The 25367-nt window shown below is 36.2% G+C and overlaps 3 protein-coding genes across 5 annotated transcripts; all 3 read left to right on the top strand.

Annotated features, from left to right (window-relative positions):
* Nucleotides 1-585: 585 nt before the first annotated feature.
* Nucleotides 586-18525, top strand: LOC114525918. Of its 3 annotated transcripts, none has more exons than XR_003687274.1 (4): nt 586-735; nt 1007-1044; nt 9640-9691; nt 11179-11253. XR_003687274.1 is itself a non-coding variant. In XM_028547377.1 (4 exons), the coding sequence occupies exon 4, from the start codon at nt 14833-14835 to the stop codon at nt 18190-18192; it is 3360 nt and encodes a 1119-aa protein (XP_028403178.1). In that variant the 5' UTR covers nt 586-735; nt 1007-1044; nt 9640-9691; nt 14827-14832; the 3' UTR covers nt 18193-18525. The 3 variants fall into 3 exon arrangements, 2 of the variants coding, with proteins under 2 accessions (XP_028403178.1, XP_028403179.1); XM_028547377.1 differs by lacking the exon at nt 11179-11253 and adding an exon at nt 14827-18525; XM_028547378.1 differs by lacking the exons at nt 586-735; nt 1007-1044; nt 9640-9691 and adding an exon at nt 9712-10556 and having other exon boundaries at nt 11179-13221.
* A 127-nt stretch (nt 18526-18652) lies between these two features.
* Nucleotides 18653-20418, top strand: LOC114525920 (nephrocystin-3-like). Its single transcript, XM_028547380.1, has one exon. It carries the CDS (start codon nt 19587-19589, stop codon nt 20319-20321), a length of 735 nt encoding a protein of 244 aa, XP_028403181.1. The 5' UTR covers nt 18653-19586; the 3' UTR covers nt 20322-20418.
* Nucleotides 20337-25301, top strand: LOC114525894 (mannan-binding lectin serine protease 1-like). Its single transcript, XM_028547354.1, has 4 exons — nt 20337-20523; nt 20781-20870; nt 24344-24599; nt 24778-25301. The coding sequence occupies exons 1-4, from the start codon at nt 20337-20339 to the stop codon at nt 25160-25162; spliced, it is 918 nt and encodes a 305-aa protein (XP_028403155.1). The 3' UTR covers nt 25163-25301.
* Nucleotides 25302-25367: the final 66 nt, after the last annotated feature.

Raw genomic sequence — 25367 nt, 5'->3', positions numbered from 1 at the left:
CACGAACGAAACACAAAGTCCCATGCAAGGTGCTCACCGTCACAATACAACATATAACATATAACAGACCCTGCACTGTCAATATTAAAAGACTGGCAATAAATAAACAAGGTATAATAAAGATTTAAAAAAACAGGTTCTTTAAACTCTATCGTACGAAATCAAGACTACAAAATACGATCCTGTCGCAACAGACACAGGCGAGAAATTAAGTTTCGTTTTTGTCACGCATATATATATATATATATATATATATATATATATATATATATATATATATATATATATATATATATATATATATATATATATATATATATATATATATATATATATATATAAGTAGGTTTTTATTTTACACGCGAGGTGGGAGATCTTTACAATTTTGAACTACTGTTCCCGGCTAAAGTGTACTCCTGCGTTTTTGTGGCAAAAATTTATTATTTACCACGTCATGCCATGTGATATTTCCTATTCTATAACTATTTTAATATGCATATATCTGAATACAATACATAAAGTTTCCGGTTTACATACATAAAAAAAACTGCCAAGTTTCGTTTTCGTATTCAGATGAAAGAGACGCATTGAGTCGTTGACAATCGCTTCTCAACTTCTGATAATGTAGACCTCGCTTATGATTTATGTGAATAACTGAATATCTTGGCTGGTAAAGGAACTACGTAAACTTCATCGTTATCAAAGATCATGAGACATTTGAAATAATATATCGAGGTTTGTATTAGTATTGTGTTGATTGCTTTGGTCACGTCTCAACATGTCGATGACAGATCAAATTTGCGAAGAATATTTTTCTACTGTAATTTGATCTACATTTTTAAGCTAAATTGCAACCGTCATACTCAAATTTATGGCATAAAACGAGCGGTGAGAACTGAGAACTACTCATTTGCTTAGTAATGATCTTTGACACAGCGACAGGATCAGAAGATCGCATAATCAGCATGATATAAATTTCTTGTTATAATTATTCTTTCTCGTTTAGAATACGAGTTAAAAAGTGAAGAATATATCATCAAGTTGGTGAGTACTTTTTAAACCTTTAAGAATATGTTATGTTACGTTTTGACGCATGATTTTCTGAGATATGATATTCAGAAGCAAGGTATAAAATCAAACTATTCCCCACCCACGCAATACATGGCGTATGTTGAAATTCATGCTTCAAGATAATTGTCTGCCGTAACACGATCAGTTTTGCCGTCTATTTTTTTTCTCTCTTATATTGAGACATGGTTTGCTCATTAAATTTATAAATCAATCACATCCCTTCATTCAAACACAATATTAAACGAGAAGTTCCGGAATATTCAGCTACTCCAAAGTTTTGGTTGCTATTTACTTATGGAGTAGTTTGCTCGTTGAACAAGAAACCATTTGGAGTAAAATTTACCTTGTAGTGTGGTTGAAGATTTATCTCTTTGCTAATCGACTTTGGATTTTAAATATTGTTTATTATATGTACTTCCTAATGGTATGGAAAGGGGCACAATCACACGTTGATATATCGTCTGCTTTTTGGCACGTTCGTTATCCTGAAGTACAAAACTCGCGTTAGCAACGCTGCGAATCTATACAAGGATAATAAATTTGTTGGAATATTTAGCGCGTAGACCATAGTGGCGACCATAGTGTGAGATTTCGTCCGATGTCTAGCTCTGCTGTGATGTTTCAAAATTATTAGCGTCATTATCCGACCCGACCGCATTGCATGCAGGAAGAAGTAAAAGAATGTATGTTGAAGGGAAAGAAAGAGCTATCACAATGCAACGCGCATAGCCAAATCGAGATTTTGGCTCCTAATGTATAGACTAGGAGTGCTGCTTATAGTGCGGGGCAAAGTGACAAATAAAATGCATAGATTCTGTGCGCAGCAGGAGTTGCGTTGAGCCATCACATAAAATGACGAGTGTCTTGAAATTGGCATTTAATTATGGAATGCATAGCTTGTGGGTTATCTTGCAAATTCAGTGAGCGTATAAATTGTAAAAGCAACATTGTTATGAGATTTTTGAATCATTAGGACTGCATATGTATGACATCGAGGTCAATTTGATCTTATTTTTCCGACTTAAATCTAACACTGGTAAAACTATATAATAATTCATTTGGTAAGCTTTTTAAAACGACGATTATTTTGGTAACAGCAATAAGCCTAGTACTGTCTAGTACACCACATAATCAGCTGACCTAATAATGATTTCATCTTCCTCGTTTAGAATATAAGTTAAAGTATATACGTAATGTACTAAATAAATGTAGTGGTAGTAGAGCTGGGCCATAATAAGTCTTGTCCGACTTCTTTAGACTTGTCCGATTTCCTAGCGGTCGTCTCTTTGCACGGATATGGGAAAGCTCAAAACCGCGAAATTTAGTTTCTATTTAAATTCAAGAGAAATCGAGAGAAAGGATGTGTCTTGTGCGACTGAAACTGTCGAATTTCAACAAACATTGCATAATGATGGCGATCATATATATATATATATATATATATATATATATATATAATATATATTATATATATATATTATATATATATATATTAATATATATATATATAATATATATATTATATAATATATATAATATTATATATATACACCCATTTGCAAAAACGTTGGCCGCAGATATATATTATATATAATATATATAATATAATATATATAATATATATATATATATAATATATATATAATATATATATAATATATTTATATATATATTATATATATATATATGACAATCATGGTCTTTGAAGCATACTGAATATTTCTGCGTTGTTGACGTTCAATTCATTATATAATTAGCCCACTTTTCATGCGATTTTGCAACACTAATGGTTACGCCGTCTGCTGTATTCATTGTATGCTATAAACGAAGTCCAGCTGGCAATAAATCATCGCTGTAATGATTGAAATTAACATATAGTGTTAAGTTACAAATTCCTAAAATTCGCTTCGTTTTCAAAGAATAAGACAAACCCATTGATATGTCTGTATTTTTGGGAATTGTTGCATGTGAATATTTTAAGTAATAGTGCAATTCGGTAATCGTCCTGATAATCAATGTTGGAGAATTTGAAAGAACTGAGGTTTTTATTTTGGTATTTTGTATATTATTTCCCTCACGCCGCGATTGCGACATAAGTCATATAACATCCAGACAAACGACAAATTGGTTGAGAATTTAAAAATATTTCTTAATTTTTTATGGCGAAGCATTTCACGACGTTTGCAGAGGTTTACTTTGAAGCCATAATTGCGGCCCTGATTTTGAGCGTGATTTGTTTAAGTTCATTTGCATTCGATTCGAAACGGGTCTTAGCTTGAATTAACTTCTAGAACAGGCGGTAGTCTGCCTAATCATTAGACCGCAGCACCGAAATTTTTTTGTTCGAAAATCATCAGATAATTTTGGCATGATTAAAGTTTATGTGAAATTATCCTCTCACTCTCCTCTCCCCATATGCATGGCAAAAAATGAGCGATTGTGATTACGTGGCACTTAAGTCACTAATGGATCATCTGATCTGATTCCGGATTCCCAATATTTACAGTAAGGTCTGCCTTGCCTTGTTGGACTTGTTGTTTTACAGACGATGTATAAAATCTGTTCTGTGCACATCTGCTCGTAACAAACTAACATGGCTGTTGGGAAATTAAATATTTAATGATTAATTCTTCATATTGTTTTTGCGGTTCTGCTTTTGAAATGTCGCTTGTTTTGTTATGAGTAGAAAATATGCGCCGAACCATCTTAAATGTAGTGTAGAGAGCATTCCACTTATCCGATATCGGTTTTATCGAGCAACTCTATTACTCTAATGAATCCGACGCCAGAGAACAGAGGAAAGCTGCCGAATACAAAACAGTTCAGGCAGTAAGAACACTTCGGACCATACATTAAGGGTCCATTAACGAACCAGATGCCGATGGTATAAGCTGAAAAGCTATCGCGAAATGGAGCAATCGTGCAACGATCATGGCATCGAAACTACAACGAAGACTTGATCGTAGGCGTCAGTAAATAGCAAAAGTTTTCTTATGATCTTGATTGCGCGACTTGCTCTCCGTGACCCCAGAACATAATATCATTACGCTAGATATACAGTATTCAAATTACAAATAGATTCTCTGGTAGTAATCTGGCAATTGTACTTAACTTAATTCTAAAGTTTCGTCCTAGTTGATCGTCATTCGTAATTGCGCACATACAGTTCACCCGGGTGTAGATAAAAGGCGGACGCGGACCCCTAATACATTTTACTGCCCTATATAAATATTATATTAATAGCATTACGATTGAGGTTTTCCTGTGGCTCATGAGTGCCGGTATTTCTACAATGTGTTTATGTGTAGTTAAGTCACGCATGCCTGTGTGATTCTCTGTTTTTTTTTCATTACAAGTCAACTGAGCTAGAGTATGAGTGGAGTTCCCATGCGTTTTTAAAAAAATAGTTCAATGAGAGACTGAGAGTTATCAATATTAACTGAGAAATCTAACACGTCTCGCGCAAAAGAAACATATCAAATCATGTGTATATAAATATAACCCAGTACATTTCGCTTTTATTATGGCATCTTTTTTACCAACATTCTTTAGCTGTCTTTACTAAAGTGTGCTAACTCGCATCTTTTGAGACGTTATTTACCGAACCTTTATCTGTTAACTTAAACACTGCCTTCGCGTTTACAACACAGTGACTCAATTGGTCATGACTCATGGCGTATTTGCAATTATTGCACGACTGCTGCCAGGAACGTACAATTATTAAAGCCATTTCACAACGCATTTTGATAATATATGAGTCCTTTTATACAGAATTGTCTGTTAAGTAAGAAAAACCACTTTTTTGCGCGGTTAGCTTCTACTTATTACTCCATGCAATAGAGTTACTAAATTGTCGCGTCGAACGAGTTCCTATTGTGACGTCAAACACCTTGTTTCGCACCAGTCTCATTTGCGCGGTTTTCAGAGTTTTCATTCCACCAAAATCAATGTTTAGATGGCAATAACTCGAAAAATAAAAATCCAATTTCAGTTTTGATTTAGAACTTACTAACTCATTTCAAACAAAGATTCTAAAAATCTAAATTCCAATTTTATGACATGGACACTTTAATTACTCATACGCAATACCTGACACCATGACATCAGTGTGTGGGCGTAGCCTCACTGTCTCCACAGTTGTTAACTTTCACCGTAGCATGAGAACGAACGAATATGACCAATGTACAGGAATCTTTTGTGCTCGGTATGCACGTGTGAACGAGATAAGGCAAAAACGAACGAGAACATGCAGAATAAACTATTGTGTACAGAATAAATCACAGCAATTAATTAAACCCCTCAGTACTGGCAATGCATGTATTTGGCATATTACTAATTACTAGCCTGCATGCGTAGGTTGGATATTTCATAATTATACAATACAATACAATACAATACAATACAAACAATTTATTTAAACACGGAGGAATATTCAGTTAAAAAATACAACTGGTTTACAAAATTGCCGTGAGAGAGTCGTTATATATATTAGTAAAATAATCATTTGTAGCTTTCTTAAATTGAGGAAAGAGGGTTAAATTACGCATTTCTTCAGGAAAGCTATTCCATAGCAAAGCCCCGCTATAGCATAAGCTACGTTTTAGATAGTTCGTTCGTGGTTTTAGTAAGTTTACTTTAAATTGATCATTTCTAAAGTCATACTCAGAATTTCGAATAGAAAACAAGGTTTGTAAATATGGAGGCACATTTCCTTTTAATATTTTAAACATCAACTGAGACTTCAATTTTTTACGTCGTATATAGAGATTATCTAATTGCAAGCGATTTAAGAGAGCACAAGCGTTGTTATCATAACTTTTCCTCGTTATGACTCGAACTGCTCGGTTTTGTAATTTTTGTAATTTTTTTGCAAGTGTGTCCCCTAATTCATCCCAAACCGAGCAGCAGTAGTCAAAATGAGGTTGTATTAAAGCGAAATAAAACTGAACTGCCGCTTTGCGCGATATAAAGGGTCTTACGCGCTTTAACGCTCCAATAGCCGAAGAAACCTTTTGTCAATATGCTCTGACCACGAGAGGTGACTATCAATATACATACCTAGAGATTTGGAAACATTGACCCTGTTTATTTCACGATTGTTAATGGAAATAGATATATCGTTATCGGTAGTATTAATTCTTTAGTATTAAGCTTATTAGCTGTAAGCCAGTTATTCAGATTCACTTTTGTTTTCTATTCGTTAGATATGACCTAAACCAATTTAGACTACCTGGATCAACTCCATAATTTGTTAGCTTTAGCAGAAGAATTTCATGGTCAATGGTGTCAAAAGCTTTTTTTAGGTCGATAAAGACTACCGCATTTAACAAGCCGTTATCTATATTAACCGACCAATCATTTGTTGCCTCCAGTAGTGCTGTTAGTGTACTGTGAAATGATCTAAACCCAAATTGACAAGAAGTCAGCAGCTTTTTCTCATTAAGATAATCATAAAGTTAGTCGTAAATGATTTTTTCGAAAATATTGGACATCGTTGGTATGATCGATATAGGTCGGTAGTTAACTGGATCAGTTTTAGCGCCACTTTTGTATAAGGATGACACTCTAGCTTCCTTCCAATCGTTTGGAAATATTCCAGTGGCAATAGACTGGATAAAAATTTCTGTCAGTGAGGGTGCTATCACATCGGATGCTATTTTCAACAGTTTATTAGGGATATTATCCAGCCCAGCCGATTTTTTCACATCAATTGTTTTCAGAAGTTTTTTATCTAATTAATTTAACTGTTATAGTTAGAGTTTGAATGCCAAAGCATCCTGTTGGGACCCACGAGTGTATAAGTAAATGTTTGATAGTTATTTTTATGCATGTGGTATGGCAGTGAAATTTGTTTATATACCCACAAATGGCTTTTATTACCAATACGCATTTATTCGCGTTACAATTATGGATAACCGTGAGACTTTTGTTCCTGCCGCGAGACTTGTGTTTGTGCCGTGTATACTTAGATAACAATATTTAAATTTACAACTAAGCACCATGACCTTCAACATGAAGCCTCGTACCCAGGCGCTTCAATAGTAAAAAAAATGTTGCATTCAGCTGAAAAAACGCAAGCGCTCGGGGGTGCTAGGGATGGTTTTGGCAAAAGCGAGCAGAAAATGATTTCAACATGTAAACAATCAAATGAATTATACAATATAATACAACACAACATAATTATATACTATAATTACATGAATTGGAATCAATTTACTTTTAAATTAAAGTTGTTGCCATATCGCGTTGAATTCATCATCGGATTATCAAACCTGTAAACAAAAGAATATGAGTTTATATTTTATGTCATGAACAGAAACCTCTTTAATATATGTTGTAAATGCGTTCGCTTTTCCCAATAGTAAATATGTAAATACGGCAGGCGATTATTCGAGTACTCTAGCTACGATGTATAAGATGATGATTCTTCGCCAAAGGAAACGTTCATAATACTTGGCTAGCCCATCGACGGTCGATTCCAGTAAAAATATATAGATAATGAAAAAAACCCTGCAAAATCGTTCACAATTTGTCAGAAATCAGTCATTTTCTGCCAGGCCTGAATGCCACGTTATATATTTTACTATTAAAGCGCCTGGATACGAGGCTGTACAACATGTCCTTAATTCTTGAGCAAATGTAGGCCTATTGGGCATTTTATGAGTTGCGTTAAGCCGTTAACCCTCACGAGCAAAAATTCGCGAATTCAAATTTTGCTATAGGTGATTTCAATAGTTTTGGGTTTTTGGGATACCTTGTAGGAGAAATGGTGCATTGCGAAATAATGAAGAGTTTTTGTAGTTAACATTCACCGAAGGCGTTAAACCAACGTAAATTCAGTTATTTAAATTTCTAACGCATGAAGTTGATTCTTATGGGCGGCATTTGTAATACATGTAAATGTTCATATGCACATATTGTTTATACTGTAGAATGTGCAAATTTTGAAGAATTTATTGTGCTTCAATTAGCTAATATATATCAATGTCAGATCGAACGTAGCTATGTCGGTACCTGTACACGCCTAATCATATATAGATCTCATTAGATTTCTTATCTTATCGTGTCGTACATGTCAAGTTGTTCATAATCGTGCAGAGTTTAAAAATATGAAACGTTTCTAGGCAAAGCCACAAGAGTCACAAGGGAATACTGACATTAGTTATTTGTGCGGCCCCGACAACGTAATAAAGAGCAATAAAGCCTTCTAGCGATCCCTTTCTTTCAAGTTATATAAAACTCGTTTTATACCTTAACCCAGTGTCAGATTTAAGAACTCCAATATATTCAGTACTTTCGGGAATAGAAATATTTTCGTAATATATTCAAGCGAGTACTATGATTTAAAACTGGGATACATTCGCACAGAGCTACATCCATGACGATCTTAGAAAGTTATAGTGAGTAAGGTATTTACCGTTTCCCCGAGTTGTGAAATATAAAATTTGAGACATGCCACAAGTCCAGAGTTATAACACCTCATGCAAGCAAATTCCATGTTCGCGTTCCGTGCAAGCAAGTCGAACTACGATATATATCATGGTAAACCGCGATATTGCCAATCGTGTTATTGAATAGTGGTAGCCGCTTTCTTTAAGAAAATTGGTAAACGCATTGAAAACAGGCTAGAAAAATACCACAAAAATACCACAAAGAAGATTTGGATATCCAATATGTCTATACTAGGAATGTTTATACGTGAAACAATGACAAAATGCAATTGCAATGACAAAACACTGAGGTAAATGAGCTACTTGAAAATACACTCAGAGCGGTTGAAAACGTGAACCATAAACGTCAAACGAAAAAAAATTTCAACGTCAAGCCGCAGTTTGTCGTTAGCGAATGACGATTGAAACGTCAAACTAAATATCTTTATTATAATCAGCGATTTTGCAAGATGATCGCTTTAACGATATAGCTGTACACCTGTACGGTAGTACAGCTGTGCACTTTAGAGTTGCATCGAACCGTCAAACGTCGACCAATTCGCGATTTCATTGCACGAGAACAAAACAAGTAATAATGCTATCATGTATTAAACAAAATATTATTTTTTGAGGTTTGGGGTAAGACGCTACAGTGGCGTCTTACCATGCAATAGCTGAAAACTTTAATGTATTTACCCCCTGTCATTATATTGTACGCATCTTTGCGCTCATCTTAGAGCTGGGGTGTAGAAATTCTAACAATAGGCTATTTCAATACTGAGTTCTTATAAGAACCAGTACTTGTTTTCGAAATAAGAAATGTATTTATCAATTGCATGATAATGATAGTGATTATGTTGTACCGGGTAGTGATAATTTCCACGTTTCTAAAGACAAATCGCATAGTGTGTAAATTCTGTGCCTTTTAAGGGCCTGTCGCTGTCTAGAGAAAGCGATATAGGTAATGACCATTGGTGCCCGCTCTTGTAATATAAACACGAATATAAAGCCAGAAAGAAAATAATTTTAATAGAACTTTATGTAATCTGGCTAAAGCATTCACTTTGAACTGTATCGAAAACTGTTACAAGTTATATAGAATGTGCTATTAAAATAGTTTCGTTTTCTCATTCTACAGGTCATGTTTGGAAGCACCTTTTAAATCTGACTTCGCGTGGTTTGACACAACTGTAAGTACGCAAATTATAGTGGAATATTATACGGCTCTCTTAAAAATATTACGAAATAAAAATTGTGTTTAGTATAGTTTGTAAGGAGTTCCAGGTTCTAGCTGTTTGAGTAGTTAAAGAAGCCTAGGTAGATATAGGTTATTTAACCAGATAGAAGGAGATATGGTTGCCTCTGTAAGAACCGGAGGATTCGGCGTCAAATATCACTTTAGGGAATAGGGTCCGTACGTTCTACAAAAATTTCGCACCTTATTTGGGGTGGGACTGCAGCGGCGAATCCAATTAGGAAATAACGTTAAATTATAAAATTTTTCGCCTACAAATTCCTTTAAATCGTTGACGCCAAAATTTTTGTTCGGCCACACTTCCTTGTGTAAACAAAAGACCGCGGTAGAACTTGTCACGCTAAAATCAGAGGTGTTGTACACGGTGAGTGGATTGCCAGCTAGGTGCTAACGTCATCTTGAAAAAGCGGAACCAAATTCTACTGTGCAACTTAAAGAACACAGTCTCTCCAATCTACAAGTCAACTAGTCAATCAATAAATCGAATCCATCGATATTGGCCTTAACAATTCTTTCCAATATTTTACATATTAACATGTTGTCGTGACCCCTGAAGTTCCAAAGAAATATATCCAACGCTGCTACGTTACCTTGTGAAAAGACAGTGGTAGGAGCTGCTTACGTTAAAATCAGTGGTGATGTACACTGGTAACTTGTACTACAGAGTTCCCTCTTGTTGAAATCTCCAGAAAGATGGAGAACCGAACCAGTAGATGAGTCAAATTTCATGTCAATTACGTAAATAAATTAACTGGAGTCTGCCAAGTGTCAGTTAACATGCCCGGATGACATGGCTCAAGGTGCTAACGTTATCTTAAACTCAACTTTAAAACCTCATAAACACAGTTTCTATAATCAATCGATTAATCCATCTATTAATCAATAAATAATGGTCTCAAGAATACTTAATAAAACTTTACGTTTTAACTTGTTGCCCTTTTTGAACAAAATAATTTTCTGGATGTCTCTACATGCATGACCGCCTGCTTAACGAAGGGCATAATCTAAGGATATAAGGGCATAATCTAAGGATATAAGGGCATAAGCTAAGGATATAAGGGCACTGATAATCTAAGGATATAAGGTCATAATCTCAGCAACTCGGTTACCTTTTTTGAGAACTTTTATATTCTATCCGTAAATTATGGAAGTCCATAATTATTTAGTTCTAGCGTATCTGATCTCAAACACCGATGTTGATATAATGGAAGATTTCAAGCAGACATCGTCGCCCAACCAAAATGAGTGAAAAAAATATTTCAACAATATAGTAATGTATAGTGGTGACTTTATGATGACGAAGGCAAGAGCCTTTAAATTAGAGGAAAACAGAATTCAATTCGAAAAAGAACTAAGATTCTTCGCAAACAACCGTTCCTTGTCGCTTCAAAACTTTAAAACAAAATTGCCCTAATTTTTTAGGAGCAAAAGTGGCCGGGATACCATGGGAGGAAAAGGAAAGTCAAAACTTCATTCGAGCGGAGTATGTCACTAGGGCTGTAAGGAAGGAATTGAGGAATTTCTTTATTCAGGAATGGAACACACGTTACGAGCCTTCTCATGGAGCATGGGATGACACCAACAAAAGTGGTCAGGAGTTGTTTAATCGTGAGAAAACACGATCAAGGCCGCACAAAAAGAAGATTCAGTCCAAATTTAAACAAGGAAATACAAATGAATGGGATTGTAGTATACTTTTTGATGCAATTTGTTTTTCCGACTCGATTGGTGCAAGTCTTAAACCAGAGATGAAGGCTGAAATCAATAATCTCAGGAAACTACGAAATAGATTCATTCATGACTTTCCTGATAAAAAACTCTCTGATAAAGACTTTGAAAACATAACAACAGGTTTTGAAAATTCTTTGAAAGTTTTAGGACTCTCAACAAGCGAAATCGTTCGGTTAAAAGACATCTATAATTCGTTTAGAGTTCTACCTCCCAAGCCAACTCATGAAGTCGTGTCTCGTTCTGACAAGATACACGAGATAAGAGAAGTTCTTGAAAAGTTGCGCAGCGATAACGACGGCAAACTCACATATTTTTACATCTCTGGAAATCCCGGAAGTGGAAAATCTGAACTCGCCAGACAAGTTTGTGAAGATATTTCGAACGCTGTCAGTTGGCAGAGGGAATCCATGTTTATAATGAAATTAGACGGAAGAGACTTAAATTCTCTTCTTCACTCGTACGAAAAATTATGTCATTACTTGCATTGCGAAGACAGCAAGCTACGTGATATATTAGAGTCATCTAAACAGGAAGAGAGGAAAATTAGAGATTTAACTTTCCAAGTAACACAGAGAATTGAAAATTGGAAGAAGTGGTGGATTATAGTGGACAATGTGGAAAATCTCGAGCTCATTTCCAAACTTCTGCCTCAGATGGGCGACGACGTTTGGAGTAAGGGTCAAATTATATTAACAACACAAAACACAAATTCTGTTCCCTCCAACAGATTTTTAACCAAGCACATCTCACTCAGCCTCGGCATGGATGAGCAAGAGTGTCGCCAGCTTCTAGCTTTTGTGTCAGGAACAGACGTCAAAGATCCAATACTAGATGAGGTGGCGGTGATGTTAGATCGTCAACCACTGGCAATGGCCTCGGCAGCTTTCTACATGAAAGAAGTAATCGACATTTACCCGGATTTTTCGTGGAAATGCTGTTTGGAAAAGTTTGAGAAAGGTGAAAGAGAATCAACAGAAGAAACTCTCAAGGGAAGAAATTCAGCGGCGTATCCGTTCACCATGACTACAGCTGTGCTTTTAGCTGTTACGAAATGTTCAGAGAAAGACAAAATCCTTCAACACGCGTTCAGTTTGTTCTCTTGGATATCGTTCGAACCACTACCACTTGATCTTATAGTAAAATACATTCAGAAACAAGACAAACAGTTGGACATGATCAAAATCGCTCTTGCAATAAAAGATTGCTCCTTATTTCTTTCTCTTGGACAAAAACATCTCGATATTCGTCTACATCGTGTTGTCCACGAAGCCATCAAAATAGTCCACCAAACTAGTACGTCGTACGTCGAAACCGAAGAAAATAATTGGAAAACAGCAATTCACAATGTTATAAAAACAATGTATCACTTCAAAGATAGGGAAGATAAAAGCAAATTGATTCCACATTTAAAAGCGTTTAACACAGAAATTAACAAACAGTTCCCAAAACGTTGGCTATGTACAAAAAGCTCTAATTTTAATACAACTGAAATATCTGAAATGTATCTGTTTTTTGGAGATACTTTAGATCACTTTTCGGAGTTTCAATTATCGATAGAATTTCAACAGTCTCTGAAATTTCAATTAGAACGATACGGGCCAAACCACACTGACGTTACGCTTTCTTAAAAGAACAAGGGCAATGTTTAGTAGATCAACGCTCGACTTATTTCAGATTTTGAATGAATTTTTAGATTAGAAATGTAAATATTATAATGATCGAAGAATTGATGCATGCATGTATATTTTGAACAAACAAAATTTTTGCTAGAGAATATGTAAAACATTTATCGAAGTATTTTTCGAAGTACGAGTTTAATCTAAGATGCAAAATAATTTTTAGAAAAAACACAGATCTTTGGAAACAAGATTTCGTGCTTCGTGTGCATTTCGTTTTAAATTTCTTGAAAAAATATAGCACTCCGTGCTTTCATAATTCTCCCTATGGGAATATTGACGCCCGCTCCTGATCACGCGAGAAAAGGGGGATTTTAGGTCGGTGAATCTTTTGTCCAAAGGGAAGCGAGAAAAAATATTATGCAGTATTGATCAAAAGTATTATAACACCCTTCCCTGGTCTTAAAAAAGCACGATCATACATAATTGAATGACTATATATTTTTATATTACACTCAATAGCAGTTGTCGGAATTCGCTTGGTCACTCACAAGTATATTTACGAAGAATTAGGTGGCATTTGGTATTATTTTTTCAAAATTCAATTATGACTGTATTAGTTTGATTACTAGAACTTTTTCACTGTGATTCCATTCCAGAATGCTGTTATTAGTTGCGGAACAATCAGGTCTTTTAGTGCGACAAATAGTTTTGAACGTGAATATATTTTTAAATGAGCATTAAAATATTCAAATGAGCCGACAACTTTCAACAAAACCTATTCCAAATACATCCTTAACGTAAAACAGGCATAAAATAATTTTTTTAAATGCTAGAATGTTTTCTTATTTTTTGGCAGAATGTAATTTGATCGACATTGAAAACTATACGCATCTTACTCACTGCCATCATTCGATCTTTATTTAAAAATACAAACCCTTTACTATTCATTTTTCCTAAAACATTATCGATACTCTCACAAATATCCTCCCAATTAAACTTCAGAAATTAAGATGTAGTAAATGGCACTTAAAATGTACTTCCGGAACGAGAATTGTTTCTACCCCATCCGAACTATAGTCATGTAGTGAAGCAAGTTCTTTCAGTGTGTTTCGATAATTATGCCCATTATTTGCAAGAACAAATTCGCCTTTAACAAGGACACAAAGTGTGTACAATCGTACACAATTTTAATGCCTTCAGATCACTAAGTGTGGTTTGAGGCAATAGTAACTCTAACATTTGAACATTTTGTTTATATCATCTACGTTTCGACTATATAATTTTAACATATTAAATTTCATCGATATACTAATAATAAACAAATATTTTTGATATGTTATACCAACCTAATAAAGATAAATTTTGGGTATAACCTGACGAAGGACGTCTAACACGATGCTGACTCAGTGTTAACCTCGGGTCGTTGTAACGCTCCAGTGTCAATAGAAACAAGCACTATATTTTTTGTGAGCTACTGTTTTATTTGTTGCCAATGTTCCTATTCGTTAAAAAGGCCCAAGCGGTTATAAACCTCCTTACGTAGTTAGTCTATAAAACTCCAAAAAGACTTCCGACGTTCGGTAGGTCTTAATTTTTCGAAAATTTTTGCTCAGAGTCAAGGAAGGGCACTTCGTGAGTATGCATCTTGCTTCAATGTGAACTGAACTCCTTTGCTTTTGCCTCTTGTAAGATTTTGAAGAAAGTTGTTTAATTTTTTTAGGAGAAAATGTCTGGCATACCATGGGAAAACGAGGAAAGTCTGAACTACATTCGAGCCCATTACATTGTCACTGATGCTGTAAGAAAGGAATTGAGGGATTTCTTTATTCAGGAATGGAACAAACGTTACCAGGCTTCTCTCGGAGCATGGGATGACACAAACGTCAGTGGTAGTCAGTTGTTTAATCTGGAGAAAAAACGAACAAGGCCAAATAAGGCCATGCTTCAGTCCAAATTTCAAAATGGAAATACAAATGAGTGGGATTGTACTGTCCTTTTTGATGCAATTCTTTATTCCAACTCAATGGGTGGAAGTCTTAGTACAACTGAAAAAATAGAAATCGAAAATCTCCGAAAAATTAGAAATGAAATCATTTGGGGCGTACTTGAAAGAAGACTTACTGACAAAAAGTATCAAACAATGACAACAAATGTTATAAATGCATTACATGCATTAGGACTTTCAAGCATAGAAGTCGTTCGGATAAAAAATCTCCACAAATCCTTTAAAATTCTTCCCCCTGCGCCAACTCATGAGGTCGTTTCTCGTTCTGACAAGATACACGAGATAAGAGAAGATCTTGAAAAGTTGCGCAGCGATAACGACGGCAAACTCACATATTTTTACATCTCTGGGAATCCCGGAAGTGGAAAATCTCAACTCGCAAGACAAGTTTGTGAAAGTTTCTCCAGCGGTATTCATTGGCAGGGGGATTCGATGTTTGTTATGACATTGAACGGAAAAGATTTAGATTCTCTTTTCGACTCGTACGAAGAATTTTGTCATCGCCTGAATTGCAACGAAAGTGCAATAAAAAGTGTTTTAAATTCATCCAAACCAAAAGTTGGTAAAATTGAAGATTTAAGATCGCAAATATCCAGCAGAATTAAGAATTGGAAGAAGTGGTGGATCATCGTAGACAATGTGGAAAATCTTGAGCTCATTTCCTCACTACTGCCTCTTATAGGCGACGAAGCTTGGAGTAATGGCCAAGTAATATTAACAACACAAAATAGAGATTCTATCCCTTTTGACGCCTTGTCGACTAAACATATCTCAGTTAGTCTCGGTTTGAATGACAAAGAGTGTCGCCAGCTTCTTGCCCTGTTATCACGAACAGACGTCAATGATCCATTACTAGATGAGGTGGCAGAGAAGTTAGATCGTCAACCACTGGCATTGGCTGCCGCAGCCGTGTATATGAGACAAGTCATTGAGATTTACACCGATTTTTCTTGGTGGGATTATTTACAAAAGCTCGATAAAGGTGAAAGAGAATCCACAGAAGAACGTCTTCAACAGACAAATTCAGCAGCATATTCGTCCACCATGACTGCAGCTGTGCTTTTAGCTGTTAAAGAATGTTCGAAAAATAACATAATTCTTGAACACTCATTCAATCTTTTCTCTTTGATATCGTTTGAAGCATTACCACTTGATCTTGTTGTAAAATATATTCAGCAGCAAGACGAAGAGCTGGATGCCGAGGATATAATTCTTGCAATAAGGTTTTGCTCGTTGTTTGTACTTGTTGAAAACAAAGAGAGTGATATCCGATTACATCATGTTATCCATGAAGCAATCAGAATATTTTGTTCTTCCAAAGAAGCTGAAATTGATAATATTTTCCGGACTGAAATTTCAAAAAAAAGAAGGAGAAAGACACAAAGTCATATCAGAAATGTAATTCACAACGTTGTAAAAACAATGAGCTATTTCAATGAGAGAGAAGATAAGATCAAATTGATTCCACATTTAAAAGCATTTCACAAAGAAATTAAAAACAACAGCCTTTACCCCGATCATATGTTATACGCGTTATGCTTAGATTTCGAAAAAGCTGAAGCTTGTCGAATTTATCAGTTCTTTGGGAAGACATTATATCTCTTTTCTGAGTATACACTGTCGATGGAATTCTATCAACTGGCACTAAAAGTTGGAATAGAACGATTTGGACCGAACCATGTTAGCGTTGCTACTACATACAACAACTTGGGTGCTGTGTATAGTGATAAAGGTGAATTGGAAAAGGCTAGTTTTTATTATCAACATGCGCTAAAGATACAATTAAAACAATTAAAACCCAACCATGTTGACATTGCTACTTCTTACAACAATCTGGGTACTGTGTGTAGTAAGAAAGGTAATCTCGAACAAGCTATTGAGTATTATCAATGTGCTCTAAAGATACAATTAAAACAACTAGAACCCAACCAAGTTGACGTTGCTACTTTTTACAACAACCTAGGTACCGTGTGTAGAAAGAAATGTGATTTGGAACGAAGCTGTAACTATTATAAACGTGCGCTGAAAATTCAATTGGAACGATTAGGACCGACCCATGTTGATGTTGTTACTTCCTACAACAACTTGGGTGCTGTATGTAGCGATAAAGGTGATCTGGATCAAGCTAGAGATTATCATCTAAGGGCGTTGGAAATTCGATTGAAAGCATTAGGACCAAACCATGCTGGCCTTGCTACTTCATACAACAATTTGGGAACTGTGTGTAGTATGAAAGGTGATCTTTATCAAGCTAGTGAATATTATACACGGGCACTGAAAATTCAATTCAAACAACTAGGACCGAGCCATCTTGACGTAGCCACTTCATACAACAACCTAGCTAATGTGTGTAGGCGAAAAGGTGATCTTGATGAGGCTAATGATTGTTATCAACGGGCATTAAAAATTACACTGGAACAGTTAGGACCGAACCACACTGACGTGGCTACCTTATACAACAACCTGGGTGTGTTGTGTAGTGATAAAGGTGATATCGATCGTGCTTTTGTTTATTATCAACAGGCGCTGAAAATTCGATTAGAGCTTTCAGGACAAAACCATACCGACGTGGCTACCTTATACAACAACCTGGGTGGGTTGTGTAGCGATAAAGGTGATTTCGATCATGCTATTGTTTACTATCAACAGGCGCTGAAAATAAAATTCGAAAAATTAGGACCGAACCATACCGACCTGGCTACCTTATACAACAACCTGCGTAATGTGAGCATGCGAAAAGGTGATTTTGATCAGGCTAATGATTATTATCAACAGGCGCTGAAAATTACATTGGAACAATTAGGAACAAACAACGGGGGTGCTGCGTGTCGTGATAAAGGTGATCTGGAACAGACCAGTGATTATCATCAGCAGGCACTAAAAATTCAATCAGAACAGTTAGAGAAAATCCACACTGATGTTGCTATTTCATACAAAAATCTGGGTAATTTGCGTAGGCAAAAAGGTGATCTTGATCAAGCCAATGATTACTATCAACGGGATCTGAAAATAAGATTGGAACAATTAGGACCGAACCATACTGACGTGGCCACTTTATACAACAACCTAGGGGTGTTGTGATCTTGACCAGGCTAATGATTACCATAAACAGGCGCTGAAAATTCGTTTACAACAATTAAAACCCAACTACATTGACGTTGAAACTTCTTACAACAACCTGGGTGTGTTGTGTAGTGATAAAGGTGATTTGGATTTTGGTTCATTATTTTAAATTTTAATTATTATAAACAGGCGCTGAAAATTTGATTGGAGCTATTAGGACCGAACCATAATAGCTGTAACAGCCATAACAGCTGGGTAATGTTTGTCGTGATTAAGGTGGTAAACCTGTGTGTGTTGTGTATTGATAAAAGTGGTGTGGATCATGCTTTTGGTTATCATAAATTACTGAAACTACGCATATATATATATATATATATATATATATATATATATTATATATATATTATATATTATATTATTATATATATATATATATATATATATTAATATACTTTTGACTGATCTGGGACATGCTAGTGATTATCATCAACGGGCGCTGAACGTTCAATTAAAACAATTAGGGCCAAACCATACTGACGTTGCTGCTTCATACTGCAATCTGGGTCGTGTGTGTCGTATAAAAGGTGATCTGGAACATGCTAGTGATTATCTTCAACGGGCGCTGAAAATTGAATTAGAACAATTAGGGCCAAATCATAGTGACGTTGCTAAATCATACAACAACCTGAGTATTGTGTGTCAATGCAGAGGTGATTCGGAGCAGGTGACAATTAGGGCCAGATCATGTTGACGTTGCTCGTTCATACAACAACCCGGGTAATGTGTGTCTCGATAAAGATGATTTGGAACAAGCAAGTGATTATTATCACCGAGGCCTGGAAATTCAATTACAAAAATTAGGACCAAGCCATCTTGAGGTTGCTGGTGCATATCTCAACCCGGGTGGACTTTATTCTACCTAATAAGGGTGATCTTAACCAAGCTGAGGAATACTTTCAACAAGCACTGAGAATTCAATTGCAAAAATTAGGACCAAATCATATTGATGTTGCTAAGTCCTACCACAACCTTGGTTCTGTATATTGTAGTAAAGGTGATCTGTAACGTGCTGAGAAATATCATCAACAAGCACTGCAAATTCGATTGAAAAACTTTGGACAAAATCATATTGATGTTGCTAAGTCTTACCACAGCCTGGGTTCTGTATATTGTAATAAGCATGATCTGGAGAAAGGCAGCGAATATTATCAACGCGCGCTGGAAATTCAATTAGAACAATTAGGGCCAGATCATATTGACGTTGCTACGACATACAATTGCCTTGGTATGGTGTGTGATGATAGAGGTGATGAAGAAAAGGCAATCAAATACCATCAACTGGCGCTGAAAATTCGTTTAGAAAAAATTGAAGGAAACAATGTTGTTGCTGCTACTTACAGAAAGATGTATATATGAAATTAGGTGACGAAGAAAAAGCTGAAGAATATTATCAACAAGCACTGAACGTTCAATTAGAACAATTAGGGCCAGATCATATTGCCGTTGCTGCTATATACAATCGCCTGGGTATGATGTGGAATATTAAAGGTGATAAAGAGAAGGCAATCGGATACTATCAACTGGCGCTGAAAATTCGTTTAGAAAAAATTGGAGGAAACCATGCTGTTGTTGCTGCTACTTACAGAAACCTGGGTGATGTATATATTCATTTGGATGATGAAGGGAAAGCTGAAGAATATTATCAACTGGCACTGAAAATTCAATTAGAACAATTAGGGCCAGATCATATTGACGTTGCTGCTACATACAACGACCTGGGTACGATGTGGAGTATTGAAGGTGATAAGGAAAAGGCAATCAAATACTATCAACTGGCACTGAAAATTCAATTAGAACAATTAGGGCCAGATCATATTGACGTTGCTACTACATACTATTGCCTGGGTATGATGTGGAATATTAAAGGTGATAAAGAGAAGGCAATCGAATACTATCAATTGGCGCTGAAAATTCGTTTAGAAAAATTAGGAGGAAACCATGCTGATGTTGCTGCTACTTACAAAAACCTGGGTGATGTATATATTCATTTGGATGACGAAGAGAAAGCTGAAGAATGTTATCAACTGGCACTGAAAATTCAATTAGAACAATTAGGGCCAGATCATATTGACGTTGCTACTACATAGTATTGCCTGGGTATGATGTGGAATATTAAAGGTGATGAAGAGAAGGCAATCGAATGCTATCAACTGGCGCTGAAAATTCGTTTAGAAAAATTTGGAGCAAACCATGCTGTTGTTGCTGCCACTTACAAAAAGCTGGGTGATGTATATATTGATTTGGATGACGAAGAGAAAGCTGAAGAATATTATCAACTGGCCGAGCAATGTTGTGTTTAACCAATATGGCTCATCGTACCACAAACGTTCCTCATAATCTGTGCAATGACAATGGACTGTGTTCTGGAGCCAGCTGAGAAATAACATTACCGAGCACCAAACATTAGGTAGAATAACTAGGTCAACGAGCTCAAAATACGATTGGAAAGATATGAATCAGACCATGCCGACATTGCAACTACAAAAAAGGTGACTATAGAAAGAAAGCTGATCCTGAACATGCTGGTGATTATTGTCTGTCAACAGGCACTACGAATACAATTAAAACAATAGGACAAAACCATATTGACGTCTCTGATGCTAACGATAGTTGGGATAGTGTGAGCTGTAAAAAAGGTGATCTGTAACACGAAAAAATATTATCTGCAACTTATCACATATATACAATCTCCGTTTTGATTGATTAGCCCCCTACAAATAGTTCCTGGTATTCTGCAGTTGTGATGTCATATTTAAAAACAATAGTTTCTTGACGCCAGCAAAGCCGGTTCTTAAAAAATCCGCAAATAATGACGAGGTTTGCCACAGCGTCTTGAAAACGATGTTCAGAAGTTTTTGAACGACAAAGATGAAGAATTGAACATATTTAAACAATAATAAATTGTTGTTAACTAGTGAAATAAAAGGAAGCTCGCGGACATAAATTCGCCTGGTGTAAAGCGGGCTTAACGTACATTAGGACATGAATAGTTGTTCCTCAAATTGTATATGATTATTATGAAACTAACAAAGCTTAAATAAAGAAAATTACATGGTGTAAGAAGTGGGATTCTCGATCCTGGATATATAGTTAATATTTCGGAGAAGTTCTAAAAAATATTTTCACTCAAACGAGCTACTCTTGGCTACTATGTCGCTTCACGGTTAATTAGGTTATGGGAAAATGCCTTGGACTTTTACCTAACGGCCAGGGATTCGGGTTCAACACTCATCCTTAATTAAGCCACCTCAGAGCCACTCAATTCAATTAAGCGGGTTCACAAAATAACTGACACCAACATTTGAAGAAGCTCGTTGCTCTAACATATCCGATACGTATGGCTGACTGCCTCGGGGAGATTGGTACACCAAAGTCCACCTTCCACATGGCATTGAAAGATGATGTCAGTCCAGTTGTGGTTCCCCACCGTTCACGTTCATGAAAATTGTACTAGCTACACTCCTCTCCTATACACACCCTGGAACAGGGGCGAACATTCGCTGGGGTGGGTTGAAATGTTCGCGATATTTTAATGCGATGCGCAATTCTATATTTTCGCAATCTTCATTTCTGTACGACATAATTATTAAGTCCCACTCTGCTGCGAAAAGCTGCTTTTGTTCAAGTTGTTGTCCTATGTAAAGTTTCCAGCATGTTTGGCGCTCATATACAAACATTAAATAATATTACTATGCTTTGGTTATGATGGCAAATATTTTGACATGGATAACCACGCTGTTTTAATGGTCAAATGCTTGTCCTATGTAAAGTTACAAGCATGTTTGGCGCTTATATACAAACATTAAACAATATAAATATGCTTTGGTTATGATGTCAAATATTTTGAAATGGATAGCTAACCACGCTGTTTTAATGGTCAAATGCTTGTCTTATTAGTCGAGCAGTGAAGACAATGGTCTTGTAACTTTTTGGCCCGTGATTCGAATGCTAGGACGAATAAATTTTCATTATGACTTTGAAAAGGGATTTAGGTAAAAATAAATAAATGTAACCTTTAACACCAAGCGCTGATGCTCTAGTAGCTACATAATCCTTGAAGAACTTTGTTTTTTTTATGGTAATTGCAATTTGCAGACATGCGTCGTGCATGTGCGTGTACTATCTTTAATTATCTACGTTTGTGATGTGTGCACGTGGTTATTCCTCCACTATGTGCACTAGTACTATTGCATTAATTCAACAAAATTTTAAGTGTTCTTTATTCACTTAATTTCTTAAATAAATAAATCTGTTTTAGCTTATAGTAAATGCAGTAAGTGAAAAAAGACACTTTACGGTTAAACATACTTAAACGCTATTGGAAAACAATGAAAAGTTTGAGTTTAGTATAAAGAAACCCCGCGCAGTCCCAGTGAACAAATAATAATCCCACAATCACCACATAGAGCAATGTCATATACACTAAGCCTTCGGCTTTTGAAGTCGCATCCACTGCGTGACACGCCAATCTATCGGTTCTCGCTCTCTTGTCCTGTTTCGAGGAAAGAGGCATCTCATGCAAGTTTGACTATGGCGCCGTAGTTTTTGGTTTCTCGCATGTCTTAAGTGGAAGGATTAAATTATGAAAGGAATGTTTTTCATTATGAACTTGAAAAAAGGTTTAAGTAAAATAAAAATAACGTCAATTATCCCAAGAGCAAATAGTCTCGGGGTGACGAGAATGGTCTCGCAACTTCCAAATTGATGGTTCGAATCCTGCATGGTGAAAGTGTTTTATCATGACGTAAAAGAGAAGATTTAGGTAAGTTAGAAAAATATAGCTGTTGATTTAAAGATCTGTTGACCCAGTGGTAAAGACAATCGTCGTGTAACACGTGTTATTACGTCGCGAGCCCCCAAAAATATCGTGCTAAATTGGATGCCTAGTAATGGGGCGAAAATATAATTGTCATTGAAATTGATGAAGTACGATGCTTTTTGAAATTGGACCAAAGTTTAAAGTGAAACTAAACTTTTTTACCCCAATTTAGACGAAGAAATGACATCAATTATTCACCTGGTAGCCTTGAAAATTCACAATTAATATCTCGGAAGAATGAAGTCGGATTTTAGAGCAGACAAATAAGGCTAGGAAACTGTGCAATGATTTGCAACAACTATTGTGATTTTTGTCATAATAGGTCGTTAGAAATGTGTTCAAATGTTTTTAGAAATGCGTTAATTACACTTCAGAAATTACTTCACGACGACCAGAATCATGTTATATATTCATTTCAATACCTCAAAGTGACCAAGTCATCTCACGCTTCGTTGAATCTCGGCCAAGCGGGATCACGTGAACAGCCTCTTAACGAATGTTAAAACGCTCGAAAACCTTACCGTGTGCACATGTTTTTAGTCAGTAAACACAATATGCTGTAATCTAGCAAAATAAAGCGGTCAAATTACTCCAATCAGAACTGTTTGTTTACTCGCATGCAGGAACAATTAACAGCAGAGGATTGGAGTAATATAATGAACGAGGTTTACACATTCACGTACTATAGGGATTTGGGAAGATCAAAGCAGCAATAGTAATTAGCTTTTGAGCTAGATGGAAGGATCAGAGATCTTAATGATAAAAAGATGATTTCTTAAATTAAAGATTCGAGAAGATGTTAAGAGACAGACTTATCACTTACAAAGGTGAGTTAAAGAATTTTTTTTGCTAAATGTACATACATCAACCCATCGCAATTTGCATCAAAAGCAATAATAAAGGACCGGTGTTGTCTCTTCTACCTGATGTTAAGTCAAACGTTAGCTGCTAAATCTTGTAGATTTTGATTGAAAATACTTGTAGCAGTTCAAGGTATCTCGGTTTGTTTAATTAGTCGCATTAGAGCGATATTCGTCGAGAAAAAGTGGGGAAATACTTGATTAACCTGAAACACCCGACTTTACAGTCTGTTAAGATGAATATATGAATATGCCTCCCCTTAATTATCGATGCTAGCTACGCCACTGCCACGTGGAATTTCTTGGCAACAATGAGGATTGAGTAATGATTTTAAGGTTTAGCACTAATATCTGGAGTGGTGAATTGGAAATTCGCTGTTACTAAGTGGCGATTAGAGACATTCAAATAACTTCTCCATTTCTTTTAAAGTTTATAATTTTTTTCACTATGTGATTAACAAGAAACGTCAAGTAGTTCGTGCACGAAGATTCACAGTCGTTCTTGGTCTTCACAACAGATCTCAGGAGAACGAGACTCAAGTTAAAGAGATGCACATTGGTCAGATATTCGAGTATAGGGATTATAATCCAACCACCTTCCAGGCTGATCTTGCCTTACTACGACTGACCCACCCAGTTATTATGAGTGACTTTGTTAAACCAATATGTCTTCCAGATACCGACAGGTAAGTGAGATTATTCATTAACAAAAATTGTCTAGGCGATCATTTGATCAATGGAATCAAATTAGATATGCGCGCGACAATTAGAATATATTTAAAAAATTGATTATTTGAACAGTTCGATACTTGAAACTGTCATCAGTATGCATTACATGACGTACAGTACTCCTGTATTTTGCAGTAGTGACGATGTCATCAGGCCGGGTGCTCGCGGTGTTGTGGCGGGTTGGGGCCGAGCATCAAGCACCAAGCTCTTTCCTAACATCCTCCAGGAGGTTTGTCTTCCCGTCGTCGAGACATCGGCGTGTCGTTGTGCGTTCGCTGCGGAAGGATATCCCGTAACAGGAGATATGTTCTGCGCGGGGCCTGCAGACGGGGGGAAGGACGTGTGTAAGGGTGATTCCGGGGGTGGGTACGTATTTCAAGACCCAGGGGACGAAAGGTGGTTTCTAGGTGGGTTAGTGTCGTGGGGGAGTAGCGAGGGATGTGCGCTGCCTAATAAGTACGGCGTGTATTTGAACGTGAAAGATTATATGGAGTGGGTAGAAGATCGAATATACCGATGAAGTTTGTGCAAGATTTTCTCACGAGGACACAAAAATTTCGACTATCATAGAATATTATCGTATTTCGCAGTTAATGTAGTTTGTGAATAGACATTTTTTACAAAGTTCTCAGCGAGGATTTCAACTTGGTTTTAGTCGAAGAAGGCAAAATATACCCATGTATTTTTATGGCGTTTTACACCCTCAGACATATATTGGTTTTAAA

This window comes from Dendronephthya gigantea, unplaced genomic scaffold, assembly GCF_004324835.1.
Source record: "Dendronephthya gigantea isolate DGI-Jeju-01 unplaced genomic scaffold, DenGig_1.0 000036F, whole genome shotgun sequence".
Taxonomy (NCBI): Eukaryota; Metazoa; Cnidaria; class Anthozoa; order Malacalcyonacea; family Nephtheidae; genus Dendronephthya; species Dendronephthya gigantea.
The sequence above is the reverse complement of the archived record's forward strand: the minus strand, read 5'-3'. Positions and strand labels throughout refer to the sequence as shown.